Source organism: Opisthocomus hoazin, chromosome 7 (genome assembly GCF_030867145.1).
Source record: "Opisthocomus hoazin isolate bOpiHoa1 chromosome 7, bOpiHoa1.hap1, whole genome shotgun sequence".
In the NCBI taxonomy this organism is placed as follows: Eukaryota; Metazoa; Chordata; class Aves; order Opisthocomiformes; family Opisthocomidae; genus Opisthocomus; species Opisthocomus hoazin.
The window spans coordinates 71,751,216-71,764,374 of NC_134420.1; the positions used below are offsets into that span (position 1 = coordinate 71,751,216).

The 13,159-nt window shown below is 62.0% G+C and overlaps 1 protein-coding gene across 1 annotated transcript; it reads right to left on the reverse strand.

Moving 5' to 3' along the window:
* Positions 1 to 6,244: 6,244 nt before the first annotated feature.
* On the reverse strand, positions 6,245 to 10,680 carry PTGER2 (prostaglandin E receptor 2). The gene is made up of 2 exons (XM_075426156.1): positions 9,826 to 10,680; positions 6,245 to 6,756 (listed from the first exon to the last, which is right to left on the reverse strand). The coding sequence occupies exons 1-2, from the start codon at positions 10,678 to 10,680 to the stop codon at positions 6,511 to 6,513; spliced, it is 1,101 nt and encodes a 366-aa protein (XP_075282271.1). The 3' UTR covers positions 6,245 to 6,510.
* Between the last annotated feature and the right edge of the window lie 2,479 nt (positions 10,681 to 13,159).

Consider the following 13,159-nt stretch of genomic DNA (forward strand, 5'->3'; position numbering starts at 1 on the left):
AACAAGGGCAAGTGCAGGGTCCTGCCCCTGGGGAGGAACAACCCCAGGCACCAGTACAGGCTGGGGCTGACCTGCTGGAGAGCAGCTCTGTGGAGAGGGACTGGGAGTGCTGGGGGACGACAGGGTGACCATGAGCCAGCAGCGTGCTCTGGCTGCCAAGAAGGCCTATGGGATCCTGAGGTGCATTAGGAGCAGTGTGGCCAGCAGGTCGAGGGAGGTTCTCCTCCCCCTCTGCTCTGCCCTGGGGAGGCCCCATCTGCAGTGCTGTGTCCAGTGCTGGGCTCCCCAGTTCAAGAAAGGTGAGGAGCTACTGGAGAGAGTCCAGCGGAGGGCTACGAGGATGGTGAGGGGCCTGGAACATCTCTCCTACGAGGAGAGGCTGAGGGAGCTGGGCTTGTTCAGCCTGGAGAAGAGAAGGCTGAGAGGGGACCTTAGAAATGCCTACAAATATCTGTAGGGTGGGTGTCAGGAGGACGGGGCCAGACTCTTTCCAGTGGTGCCCATCGACAGGACAAGGGGCAACGGGCACAAACTGAAGCAGAGGAAGCTCCAGCTGAAGATGAGGAAGAACTTCTTCCCTCTGAGGGTGACGGAGCCCTGGCCCAGGCTGCCCAGGGAGGCTGTGGAGTCTCCTTCTCTGGAGATATTCCAGCCCCGCCTGGCCGCGGTGCTGTGCAGCCTGCTCTGGGTGACCCTGCTTGGGCAGGGGGTTGGGCTGGGTGACCCACAGAGGTCCCTGCCAACCCCTGCCATGCTCTGATTCTGTGACTCTGTGAGTGCCAGCCCTGCCGTGCGTGCCCATCGCCGCAGCAAACAAACAAGCGGTGGCCTCGGGCAGCTCGTTCCCTCGCCGAGCCGCAGAGGCTGTATTTTTAGCTCTGGATCCCCCTTGGTTTTGTAAAACTTTCCCTCCTTGTGTTTTCAATCAGGCGTAGATCATCTCCGAGCTCTGGCTGGATTTTTTCCCAGCCCATCAGCTGTCCCCTTGGTGTTGGTTTTCCTGCGGCGACACGTCCTGCGTGGCTGTCCCTCGGCACCCCGGGGCCCAGCGCCGTCCCCAGCATCCTCCAGCTCAGCCCTCGGGACTCCTGGATCCGGCTGCGGGGAGGAAGGAGCCCGCAGGAGCTGTCGGCAGCAGGACGGCTGCACCTCCATCCCACATTCCTCCCGTATGCATCAGCTCCCGAAGCGGCAGCCAGGTACCGCGGAGCGACACAGACCCCAGAGTGTGCTGGGAAGGAGAAAATCCCCTGAGCAGCCAAAAGGGCAGCAATTCAGCCAGTTTTGGGGAAAACTCACATGAGACCCTCACCCCCCCTTGCAACACTGAACCCAAAAGCCAGAATGAAAAAAATTGTGATTATTCATACATTGCAGACAAAAAGCTTGAGAATGTGGCTGCAGAGAAGCAGCTCTGGCACAGCCCCGCTGCTGCCAAGGTCTCACAACCCCTCGTAAAGACGGGGGACAGGCCGTGAATTGCTCAGTTTGGGTCTTGGGGGTGGGTGACAGGCTCTGATTTTAAGGCTATGATGTCTGGGGTACCCCAGCATCATTCCTGGAAAGGGCTGATGCCCTTCCTTACCTGGCTGCAACGTAAAAGATAACCCGGTTTACACTGCGAGCTGTCCCCTTGGGGGATGCTCTAGGAGGACAGTGCTGGGTGTTAGTCCCCAGGGACCAAAAAGGGACACGGCGAATCCAGGAAAATGTCAGATGTGGGGTGACCCGAGGGACCCACAGGAGCTGGAAAGGTTTCACGTTAAGATGTGGGGATGCAGAGATCCTAAACCAGCTCAAATGCTTCTCCTCTTCTCCCCGCTCTCGAGCCGTGGGGAATTGCCATCAGCTCCAAAATCTGATGCTGAGGTAAGCCCTGGCACGGCTGCAAAGCTGGCTTGGGAGCCCAGCTGTGCCATCTCCCCTCAAGTCACTTCCTTGCCTAATTCATTTAATCCGATTTAATAGCTACCGCGCTCTCCTGGAGCCCCGAGAGATGGGCTCGCTGCCCGTCCTCTGCCCGGAAACACGGCCGCCTCGGCGGGGCAGCTGCCTCCCGCCTGCCTCTCCCCTTCTTCCCGGGGCTCTGCTGCCGTGGGGAGCAACTTGGAGCCCCCCCAGGGGCTGCTTCAGCCAGGGAAGGTCCCAGTCCCCCCAGTCCCACAGCTCCCTGCTCCCTCTGGCAGCCCCTCTCTGTTTTGAAGAGGTCTGGTGGGCAGCTGATGCTGTCCCTTGTCCCCAAGGGGTGGCTTCTCCCTTGCTCCTCATCGGCAGCTTGATTTCCAGATGGAAATGCAGACGTAAAGACCCCGCCAGCGCCTTCTTCAACCAGCGAGTTTCCAGTATGGAAATAAAAAACCATTAAGGGTCGGCACAGACGACGCAATGACACTTGGGCGTCGTGCCTTTAAGGCGAGCAGACACGCATTGAGCTGAAGGGAGTCAAATTAATTTGGCTTTCGAAATGGCTCCTGCCAGAAAAGCAACTTTTTGTGTGGGCTCGTGGCTCGGGGTGCAGAGATTCGTGGCCCTCCTCGTCTGAGGAGGTCCTCTGCAGCCTGCTCTGGGTGACCCTGCTTCGGCAGGGGGTTGGACTGGGTGACCCACAGAGGTCCCTGCCAACCCCTGCCATTCTGCCATTCTGTGATTCTGTCTTTGCAGAGCTCTAATTCAGTTGCTTTTCTCAGCTGAAAGAAGGAGCGGGAGCACTGATGACTGCTTTTTTAATTTTATGGGCTCGGGGGGCAGCAGCAGCTGGGGGTAACCCATGGCCAGCGGGATCAGAGATTGAACCCCGCCAGGACACCCTGCCTGGGGGGCTGAGACCTTCTCCGTGCCCAAGGACTGGCGTGTGGAGTGGTCCCCGAGCAGAGCAGTGTCCCACAGCATCTCCAGGTGAGGGACCCATCTCTGCGGGATGCACCATGACAAAGGGACCCAGGTCTCGGTGGGGTTCACAGAATGCCAGCATGGTGGGGGTTGGAAGGGACCTCTGTGGGTCACCCAGTCCAACCCCCTGCCCAAGCAGGGTCACCCAGAGCAGGCTGCACAGCACCGCGTCCAGGCGGGGCTGGAATATCTCCAGAGAAGGAGACTCCACAACCTCCCTGGGTTCCTTCTTGTGTGCGCCAAGCCTCTCCCCAGCTCACAAACATTTCTTTTTATCGTTTTTTGCCTTAAATTTCAGCCAGATCATTGCCCTGACCCCACTTGTCAGCATTCCTGTCCCTTACTGGGGGCTGCTGGCAGGAGACTGACCGCTGTGGTGTCACCCTGTGAAAAGCAGCCCGCAGCGGGACGGGTGCTGGGACGCTGTCTCCCAGCCCCGCGTTTCCTGATGAGGAGCCATAAACCTCCCCCAAAAAAAACCCGAGCAGCCGGCAATTAGTGGTCAGCAGCCGAGCTGGCGGCCGGCGGGAGCGGATCCTCGGAGTGGGAGCCTCCGGGAGCATCCCGCCTTCGGGTTGTCCCCCCGGGTGGCCCTGGGTCCCCTTCCCTTGCTGGTCTCTGCAGGAGGTGACCCCCCCACTGCCATTTCCAACGTGATGGGTTGGTTTTTTTGTTTTTTTTCCTCTTCTTCCCATCTTTTACCTGGCAGGCAGCCTTTCCATCTGGCTTAGAAGAGGATTAGGCAACCGGTCCCGAAATTCCACGGTGACCAACCAGGTCACGACCATCCGGGCAAAGACAGCGCGCGGACCCACGGCTCTCCCCAAAGCTTTCGGCTCCTTTTCAAGCCAAGCACCCGCTGAGCCGCGACGGGGTGCGCCAGCCCTGAACCCCGAAACCCGGAGGGGGGCGAACCACGACCCCCCGAGCCGTGGCGGGGGGACCCTGCCAAACCCAAGGGCTCAGCAACAGGGTGACCGACTTCATGGCACGAGTGACATGACAGCGTGGGGAGCACCCCAGCTGCAGTCTGGGGCATATCCCCCCCCACCCCAAATTCCCCCGCCGAAGCCCCCCGGCCAGGCAGAAACTCTCTGGCGGGGCTTGAGCAATAGCAGCCCCTGCCTGACATCTGCCCACACACATTTTGGAGGCCAGTAAACTTCCTGTGGATACTGGCTGCCTGACAAAAGTGACATCAATTCTGCCTTTTTTTAGGGTAGGGTTGTGGGTTTTTTTTTATCCCCCCCCTGGTATTTTGATAACAGGTAGGAGCTTGGCCTGCCTCTCCCTGGCTTCAGGATACACAGGCTTTAGGGAAGAGCTCGGAGGTGGGGGTGATGAGCCAGCAGTGTGCCCTGGCTGCCAAGAAAGCCAATGGGATCCTGGGGTGCATCAAGAGGAGTGTGGCCAGTAGGACGAGGGAGGTTCTCCTTCCCCTCTACACTGCCCTGGTGAGGCCTCATCTGGAGTACTGTGTCCAGTGCTGGGCTCCCCAGTTCAAGAAAGATGAAGAGCTACTGGAGAGAGTCCAGCGGAGGGCTACAAGGATGGTGAGGGGACTGGAGCATCTCCCCTACGAGGAGAGGTTGAGGGAACTGGGCTTGTTCAGCCTGAAGAAGAGAAGGTTGCGAGGGGACCTTAGAAATGCCTCTAAATATCTGCAGGGTGGGTGTCAGGAGGATGGGGCCAAGCTCTTTCCAGTGGTGCCCAGCGACAGGACAAGGGGCAATGGGCACAAACTGAAGCAGAGGAAGTTCCAGCTGAAGATGAGGAAGAACTTCTTCCCTCTGAGGGTGACGGAGCCCTGGCCCAGGCTGCCCAGGGAGGTTGTGGAGTCTCCTTCTCTGGAGATATTCAAGACCCGTCTGGACAAGATCCTGTGCAGCCTGCTGTAGGTGACCCTGCTTCGGCAGGAGGGTTGGACTAGATGACCCACAGAGGTCCCTTCCAACCCCTACTATTCTGTGATTCTGTGATTCTGTGATTCTGTGATTTCTGCAGCTCGGGGGGGCCAGGTTGCAGAGGTGAGGCAAAAATGTCATCGCACATCTATAAAACGCAGCTTGTTTTCACTTTTTAGGAAATTGCAGGCACACATTACCCCTCCCAGCCTCCCCTCCCCCCCCCATCCCCGAGGCTTCGTCCCACCGACGCTCCAGGCAGGTGACACATTTCCTCCGGGAGCCAGATCGGCACAAATCCACACATGATTCAGCGGGCTCCTTTGAGAGATATTTATTATTTAAATAATAATTTTTTTTTTCTTTACATCACCTCAACTCACGAACCACAGAAAAGCTCCAAATCTCGGCGCCTCTGGGCTTTCTGAGCAGAGCCGTAGCTCTCAGCCGACGAGAAGCCCGACTTGAAACAGGACGACGACACCGCGAGCCCCCCCCAGAAAACCGTGACAGCAGCGATGGCCTCGGGACAAACCCAGCTCACCCACGGGGTCGGATGCTCCTCAACCCCTCAGGGACCAGCCCAGACCCCCGAAGAGCAACAGGCACATCCCACAAAACAAAAGAGCGGCGCTGAAGGATGTGGCTCAGCGGGGTGGGGTTGGTGACCTGGATGTTTCTGCAACTTTGGTGGTTTTTTTCGGTTGGTATTTTTTTCCGAATCAAACCTCTGGAGAAGCGATTCCCCCGAGCAGGTTTGCCCCAGGCTGGCGGGAGGATGAGCTCTTGCTCAGGCAGCGCAGGAGGACGAGCCCTCCTCCACGCCGACCCGAAACCCGTCAGCAGCATCGCCCCGGACGCGGGCGACGCACGCGGCTGTGACCGACACCCCCCATTCCCCGCTCGGGATCTTCATTCCCCTCGTTGGCTCCTGCATAAAACCACGGGGCAAAGAAAATCACAAAAAAATGGGTGCTCTGGAGGAGCCACACAGCTCTGCTGCCGTCACAGCGCAAGGGAAGTGCCACAATTTGGCTTTTTTTTCAGCCCCGGTGCCCCTCAGACGTGCTGGGCTGGGAGCGTAAAATCTCTGGGGGCGAGGGACAGACAGACAGACACATGCACACAGACACCTGATAAAGTGCACTTCTTCAGGCAGCCCGCCTACCAGATAAAGGGGAATATTTGGGGATACACTGCTCCCCTCGCCCGATCCCTAGAGATCTGGGGGCAGAGATGGGTGCTCGCAGCTGCCCAGCCGCACCCCCGGGACCCGTACCCCTGCCTGCGCGCCGCCTTCAGCCCGAAACGCCCGCGGGGACCTTGCTGGGCAGCGCAGCAGCAGAAAGCTCTGCTCCCTGGCATCCCTCCCAGCAGCAGCGTTACAGAAAAGCCCCCACCGTCACGCTTCACCCCCCCGACCCTCCCGCAGCTTGGCCTGCACCCTTTGCCAGGCAGGATCAGCCCCGTCTAAGGGCGATATCCAGGTACTCATCAGCCCCTCCAAACCCATCCCACTGTGTTTTCAGCCCTGTGAGGGACCACATGAGCTTTGCAGGGGTTTCCCAGACACGCGGTGACACCGGGCCAGGCCACCCATACCTGGCCCACCCCGCAGCAGATGACGTCTCTTCATGGGCCATAAGGCAGAGCTTCATTAACATCTGCCAGGGCTGTGCTTCACCTGGCAGATGTTCTCCTGGAATGGCCGACGGATCTACTGCCCACAGGAGTCCAGCCGTGCTGCCGGTTTTGTCTTGGCGGGGGACGGAGTCCGTCTGTCCTGGCTGGCGGGGGTGACCTGGCAGCACAGCGCCGAGCGCATGAACCGCAGGACCGGCGGCCTGAGGATGGCGAAGACCCAAGGGTCGATGATGGAGTTGATGGAGAGAAACCTCAGGGCTAGGAGGTCCCAGTCTCCCTTGTCCTTTTGCTGGCTGAACTTGTTCACGTAGGCACGGATCTGCAAAGCACGACGGGGAGAGATAACGTCGGGTCTGGGCTTCCAGAACCTGGCCCCTGGGCAGCTTTTTGGGGAGATTTGGGCTGTCACAGCGCACTTTCCACCTCCACTGGTTTAAATTAACGTCTTGCTAATGAAACCCAGGCCTGTGCTCTGCTCTCGACACGCAGCGAGGCTTCGTTTAGCCCTAATGCAGTGAAGCCGGCCGCTGCTTAAGGAAGCGGTGGTCTCTCTACCTTGAAGACCCCACGGGACAAATAAAGGCGCGAGATGCGAGGAGAGGCTGAGGGAGCTGAGCTTGTTCAGCCTGGAGAAGAGAAGGCTGAGAGGGGACCTTGGAAATGCCTCTAAATATCTGCAGGGTGGGTGTCAGGAGGATGGGGCCAGACTCTTTCCAGTGGTGCCCAGCGACAGGACAAGGGGCAACGGGCACAAACTGAAGCACAGGAAGTTCCAGCTGAAGATGAGGAAGAACTTCTTCCCTCTGAGGGTGACGGAGCCCTGGCCCAGGCTGCCCAGGGAGGCTGTGGAGTCTCCTTCTCTGGAGATATTCCAGACCCACCTGGACGCGGTGCTGTGCAGCCTGCTCTGGGTGACCCTGCTTGGGCAGGGGGTTGGGCTGGGTGACCCACAGAGGTCCCTGCCAACCCCGACCATTCTGTGATTCTGTGATTCTATGCGGGGGCTGCTGGACCGCTCCGGTCCTTCCTGCGACATGCCGACTCATAGCAGCTTACGGGGCTTCCTGGAAGGGTGACTCAGCACTCCTTACTCATCGGGGCGAATCGCCACCCCCTCGCTTCGGGGGAGAGGGGATGCTCGGACGGGGACGGGGGAGGTGAGCATCCCTCCTCCGGCCGGGATCTGGCGGGTACCACCCCGGGGATGCACCATCCCGGGGCTGCCATGAGCGCAGAACTTCCCAGGGCTGCCCCGGGCTCGGGGCTTTTTTTAGGAAGGATTTTTGCGGTGCGGTGGCCCTGATGCTTTCTGGGTTCACGTGCCCGGGCTGCTCCTCGGAGGGTGGCTGCTGTGGGGGAGCCCCAGCCAGAAGAGAAAGTGTCACTCCAAGGAGACACGGGAAGCGTTTGGCAGCTGGGTTTGAGCAGCTGCCAAAACACAGCCCAAACGCAACCCGACACGGGACGCAGGCGACGGGGAGAGAAAAGCCGGCTGCGCTGCCGGATGAGGCTGCATCTGCCACCACAGGGCCCGCGGGCTCCCCGTCGGTGGCATTTCCCACCCCCTCTGCCCCGAGCAGACCTGCAGCACCCTGCCCACATGTCCCCACCGAGGGGTCCTGCTTCGTAACGACCGCAGCACCCAAACCCGGGCTTTTTCGGGACACGGGGAGAGCCGCCCACCACGCTCCCATTGATGGGAGCTGAAGCATCTCTTGGGATGTCGAGTCCGGCTCCGGGACGCTCACGGCACCCGGACATTCCTGCTTTGTCTTTTCTCTGCCTTAAAACCCAAGCAGCCTGGCTTGGCTGCAGCCTGCGGTTATTTTCTTTTCCCTTGGGAAAAGAAAGGGAGCACGCAGGGAAGGTAGCGCCTGTTTATCTCTGGGAGAACAAAATTAGCGCTGGCCACGCTCCCAAGCTTGGTGGGGCTCGCTTCTAATGGGAACAAAATGACCTCCCGCCGCGGTGGGCTCACGCGCGCGGGTGGGGGACACGAGCCACCGGAGATGCTCCCGAGCCCGCGATGCTGCCGGTGTCACGCAGCTCGGACGGACAAACAGCAGCCCCTTGGTGGGGAGGGCCGGGGAACGGTCAGGGGACTCGCTCTCTCCCCGTCCTCGCTTGGCTGCGGCGTTTCGATCCCCTATTCCTGCTGGAAGCCTCGCTCACGGGCAGGGCACGGGATGCGGGCACGACCCTCGGGACGAGGGATGCTGTGGCCCGTGTGCCAGATCTCCGTTCCCAGCCATCACCGTCCCCGTGCCCACACCCCAGTGCTGCAGAGGAGGAGAAGGAGCGGAGACCTCCGTCTAACGGCGAGGTGGACACTGCCTGCCCACGTCTCCAGCTCCATCCTTCCGTCTTGCCACAGAAATCTGGGACAACTCTTTCCGCCTAGCACAGATACCCACCGTCTCCAGCCCAGCCCAGCGGCATCTCCTTCATCCCCGTTTTTGGCTGTCTAATGTCTTGCTGTGCCACCCCTCACACCTCCACCATCAGTGCCCAGCTCGCAGTGATGCTGGATGGTCCAGGGGACCCCTACCCCAGACCTTGCCTGGCCTCGGAGCCTCTGCGGGATGGGAGGGCACCTCTGCTCCTGCCACCCTGTCCTCCTGCCACCCCATCCTCCTGCTCCTGCCACCCCATCCTCCTGCCACCCCGTTCTCCTGCCACCCCGTTCTCCTGCCACCCTGTCCTCCTGCCACTCTGTTCTCCTGCCACCCCATTCTCCTGCCACCCTGTCCTCCTGCCACTCTGTTCTCCTGCCACCCCGTCCTCCTGCCACCCCATTACTCCTGACACCCTGTCCTCCTGCCACCCCGTCACTCCTGCCACCCCGTTCACCTGCCACCCTGTCCTCCTGCCACTCCGTTCTCCTGCCACTCCGTCCTCCTGCCACCCTGTCCTTCTGCCACACCGTCCCCCTGCCACCCCGTTACTCCTGCCACCCTGTCCTTCTGCCACCCCGTTCTCCTGCCACCCCGTCCTCCTGCCACTCCGTTCTCCTGCCACCCCGTCCTTCTGCCACCCCATTACTCCTGCCACCCCGTTCTCCTGCCACCCTGTCCTTCTGCCACTCTGTTCTCCTGCCACCCCATTCTCCTGCCACCCCATTACTCCTGACACCCTGTCCTCCTGCCACCCCGTCTTGCTGCTGGCACTCGGGATATGGAGGTGATTCTCCCAGTTCCCCACGGGATGTGCAAATTGTCTAGACTTTGTGGCTGAGCTGGGGTCTCCCAGGCTTCAGAAAGAGCTCAGCTTTGACCTCGGCCCTTGAAGTTTGGGCAGCGGACCGAGGGGGAGCCTTACAAAGGGAGGGAAAGAAACTGGGGTGCTGGGGAGAGGGACCCCACCCCAGGGGAAAGGCGGTCGCACTCACCGTGAATGGCAGGGAGCAGATGACGAAGGTGATGGTCATGATGGAGAGGAGGAGGAGATGGTCGACCTCCTCGGCCATGGAGAACATGCGCCGGCTGCCGCCGCCGCCGGCCACCCGGGGCTGCTCGAGGGTGGCCATCCGGCGGGTCTTCTGCCCGCGTCTGTGCATGCGGACCAGGTTGGCGATGACGCTGAGGTTGCAGAGCAGCACAGCCAGGATGAGGAAGAGGAGCAGGGTGGCGTAGAGAAGCGAGAAGGTGACATCCAACCCGGACGCCTCCCCGCTGCCGTCGCGCCGGGGGTGCTCCAGGTGCATCTGGATGAAGCACCAGGTCCCGGGCCAGTACTGCACGTACCGCCCGAAGCCCACCAGCGGCATGGAGCAGAAGGCCGCCGAGAAGGTGTAGACGGCGGGCAGGGCGACCAAGCCGGCGCGGGGGCTGAGAAAACGCTCGTAGAAGTAAGGCTGCCCCAGGGCCAGGCACCGCTCCAGCGCCATGGCGAAGAGGATGAGCATGGTGGCGAGGCCGAAGAAGCTCATGGCGAAGCCGAAGTAGAGGCAGATGTGCCCTCCGTGGGCCAGGGCGGTCAGGGTGCAGTTGCGGTGGTAGGAGGCCAGGACGAAGGGGCTGATGGAGCAGGTGCCCAGCAGGTCGGTGACCACCAGGGCCAGCACCAGGACGTGGAAGAGCGAAGGCGGGCGGGCGCGGGGACCGCGGCGGCAGCGCAGCAGCAGCCCCAGGGCCAGGAGGTTGCCCAGGAGCCCGGCGGAGAACATCAGGGCGCTGACCGACGGCCGGGCCCCGGCCGGCAGAGCCCCGCCGCGCCCGCACCCCGCCGGCTCCGTCCCGTTCATCCCCCGCCGCGGGATCGCGCCCGCCCGCGCCGCCCCGGCTCCGGCCGCTTCAGCCCCCGCCGCGACGCTGCGCCCGCCCGCACCGATCCGCCCCGCCCCGCGCCCCGCCCCGCCGGGGCTGCGGGAGCGCCGGGGAGCGGCGGGACCTGGGGCTGGTCCGAGGGTCCCGGTGTCCGTCTGGGAGTCCCGGTGCGGCTCCGGGAGCCTCGAGGCACAGAACCACAGAATGGTGGGGGTTGGCAGGGACCTCTGTGGGTCACCCAGTCCAACCCCCTGCCCAAGCAGGGTCACCCAGAGCAGGCTGCACAGCACCGCGGCCAGGCGGGGCTGGAATATCTCCAGAGAAGGAGACTCCACAGCCTCCCTGGGCAGCCTGGGCCAGGGCTCCGTCACCCTCAGAGGGAAGAAGTTCTTCCTCATCTTCAGCTGGAACTTCCTCTGCTTCAGTTTGTGCCCGTTGCCCCTTGTCCTGTCGCTGGGCACCACTGGAAAGAGTCTGGCCCCGTCCTCCTGACACCCACCCTGCAGATATTTGTAGGCATTTCTAAGGTCCCCTCTCAGCCTTCTCTTCTCCAGGCTGAACAAGCCCAGCTCCCTCAGCCTCTCCTCGTAGGAGAGATGCTCCAGGCCCCTCCTCATCCTCGTAGCCCTCCCCTGCACTCTCTCCAGTAGCTCCTCATCTTTCTTGAACTGGGGAGCCCAGAACTGGACTAAGGAGCCCAGAACTGGACAACACGGCCAGCCCCAGTTCCCATTGGAGACCCCCAGTGCGGTTCTGGGAGCCCCTCGCACGGCCAGACATGGTGCCTATCTGGGACCCCCGCTGCCGGTCCAGGAGCCCCGCACACAACCAGCCCTGGTCCTGGTCCAAGAGCCCCAGTGTGGCTCCGGGAGTCCCTCGCATGGCCAGCCCCGGTGCCCATCTGGGAGTCCCAGTGCCAGTCTGGGATTCCCGGTGCTGCTCCGGGAGCCCCTCGCATGGCCAGCCCCGGTGCCAGTCTCGGACCCCCGGTGTCGGTCCAGGAGCCCCACACACAGACAAACTCGGTCCTGGTCCGAGAGCCCCAGAGTGGCTCCGAGAGCCCCTTGCATGGCCAGCCCCAGTTCCCATCTGGGAGCCCCAGTGCAGCTCCGGGAGCCCCTCACATGTCCAGCCCCAGTGCCAGTCTCCCAGTCCCAGTGTGGCTCCGGGAGTCCCTTGCATGGCCAGCCCCGGTGCCGGTCTGGGACCCTCAGTGTGGCTCCAGAAGCCCCGAGGCACGGCCAGCCCCGGTGCTGGTCCAGCAGCCCCACACACAGCCAGACCCAGTGCTGGTCCAAGAGTCCCGATGCAGCTCCGGGGGTCCCGAGGCATGGCCAGCACTGGTTCCCATCTGGGACCCCCAGTGTGGCTCCAGGTGCCCCAAGGCAACCAGCCCCAGTCCAGTCCAAGCATCCCAGTGCTGCTCCGGGAGCCTGGAGGCATGGCCAGCCCTGGTGCCGGTCTGGGAGCTCTGGGTTCACATCAAGCCCTGGTGGTGGTCCCACTCCGGGAGCCCTGGGTGGGCAGCGAGCCCCAGCACCGGCCCGAGCACCCTGGGGAGTGATGAGCCCCGGTGCCATCTCTGCCAGCCTGGTGTGGGGCAGGTTACTGGGGAGCCGCAGCTGAGCATGGGCTGTGCCAGGGGGTTCCCTGTGGCCCCAGAGGCACCCAGAGCCCATGGAGAACACCCAGCCCCACACCATGTCCCCACTGCCCCACCATCCCATATGTCACCAGAGATCCCCGTGGGGGTGCAGCCGGTGTCTGGTCAGGAGTGTGGGGGGGATGGGATATCAGAGGGAACCCTCTTCCTGCTGCAAGCCCGGCTCATCCACCCCAAACACCAGCTCGGGCACAAACTGAAGCAGAGGAAGCTCCATCTGAACTTAAGGAAGAACTTCTTCCCTCTGAGGGTGACGGAGCCCTCGCCCAGGCTGCCCAGGGAGGCTGTGGAGTCTCCTTCTCTGGAGATATTCCAGCCCCGCCTGGACGCGGTGCTGTGCAGCCTGCTGTGGGTGACCCTGCTTGGGCAGGGGGTTGGACTGGGTGACCCACAGAGGTCCCTGCCAACCCCTGCCATGCTGGGATTCTGAGATTCTGGGATTCTGTGAACCCTCCTTCTGCTGGGGCTTCGAGCTGGGCGCGTGGCACAGGAAGCTCTTGCTGTTGCGTAGCGTTTCCCCGGTCAACCCCGATCCTCTCCCCACCTTGCCGAGAGCAAAGGCTTTCGCCTCGGCCTCCCAGCCAGGACCTGGCTCAGCGAGGGGCCAGGCAGGGCTCGGGTGCACCCCTACATCCGTGACCTAACGGGAAAATGTCCTCTCAAAGCGCTCCGGTCCCGCCGAGCCCCGGTGAAATGGTGCGGCGTTGATCGGCTCCGGCATGGACACGGCAAGGAGCGTTTTCTTATTTTTCAAACCTCACTTTTGTAACAGGAACTTCGTAAAGGAAATATGG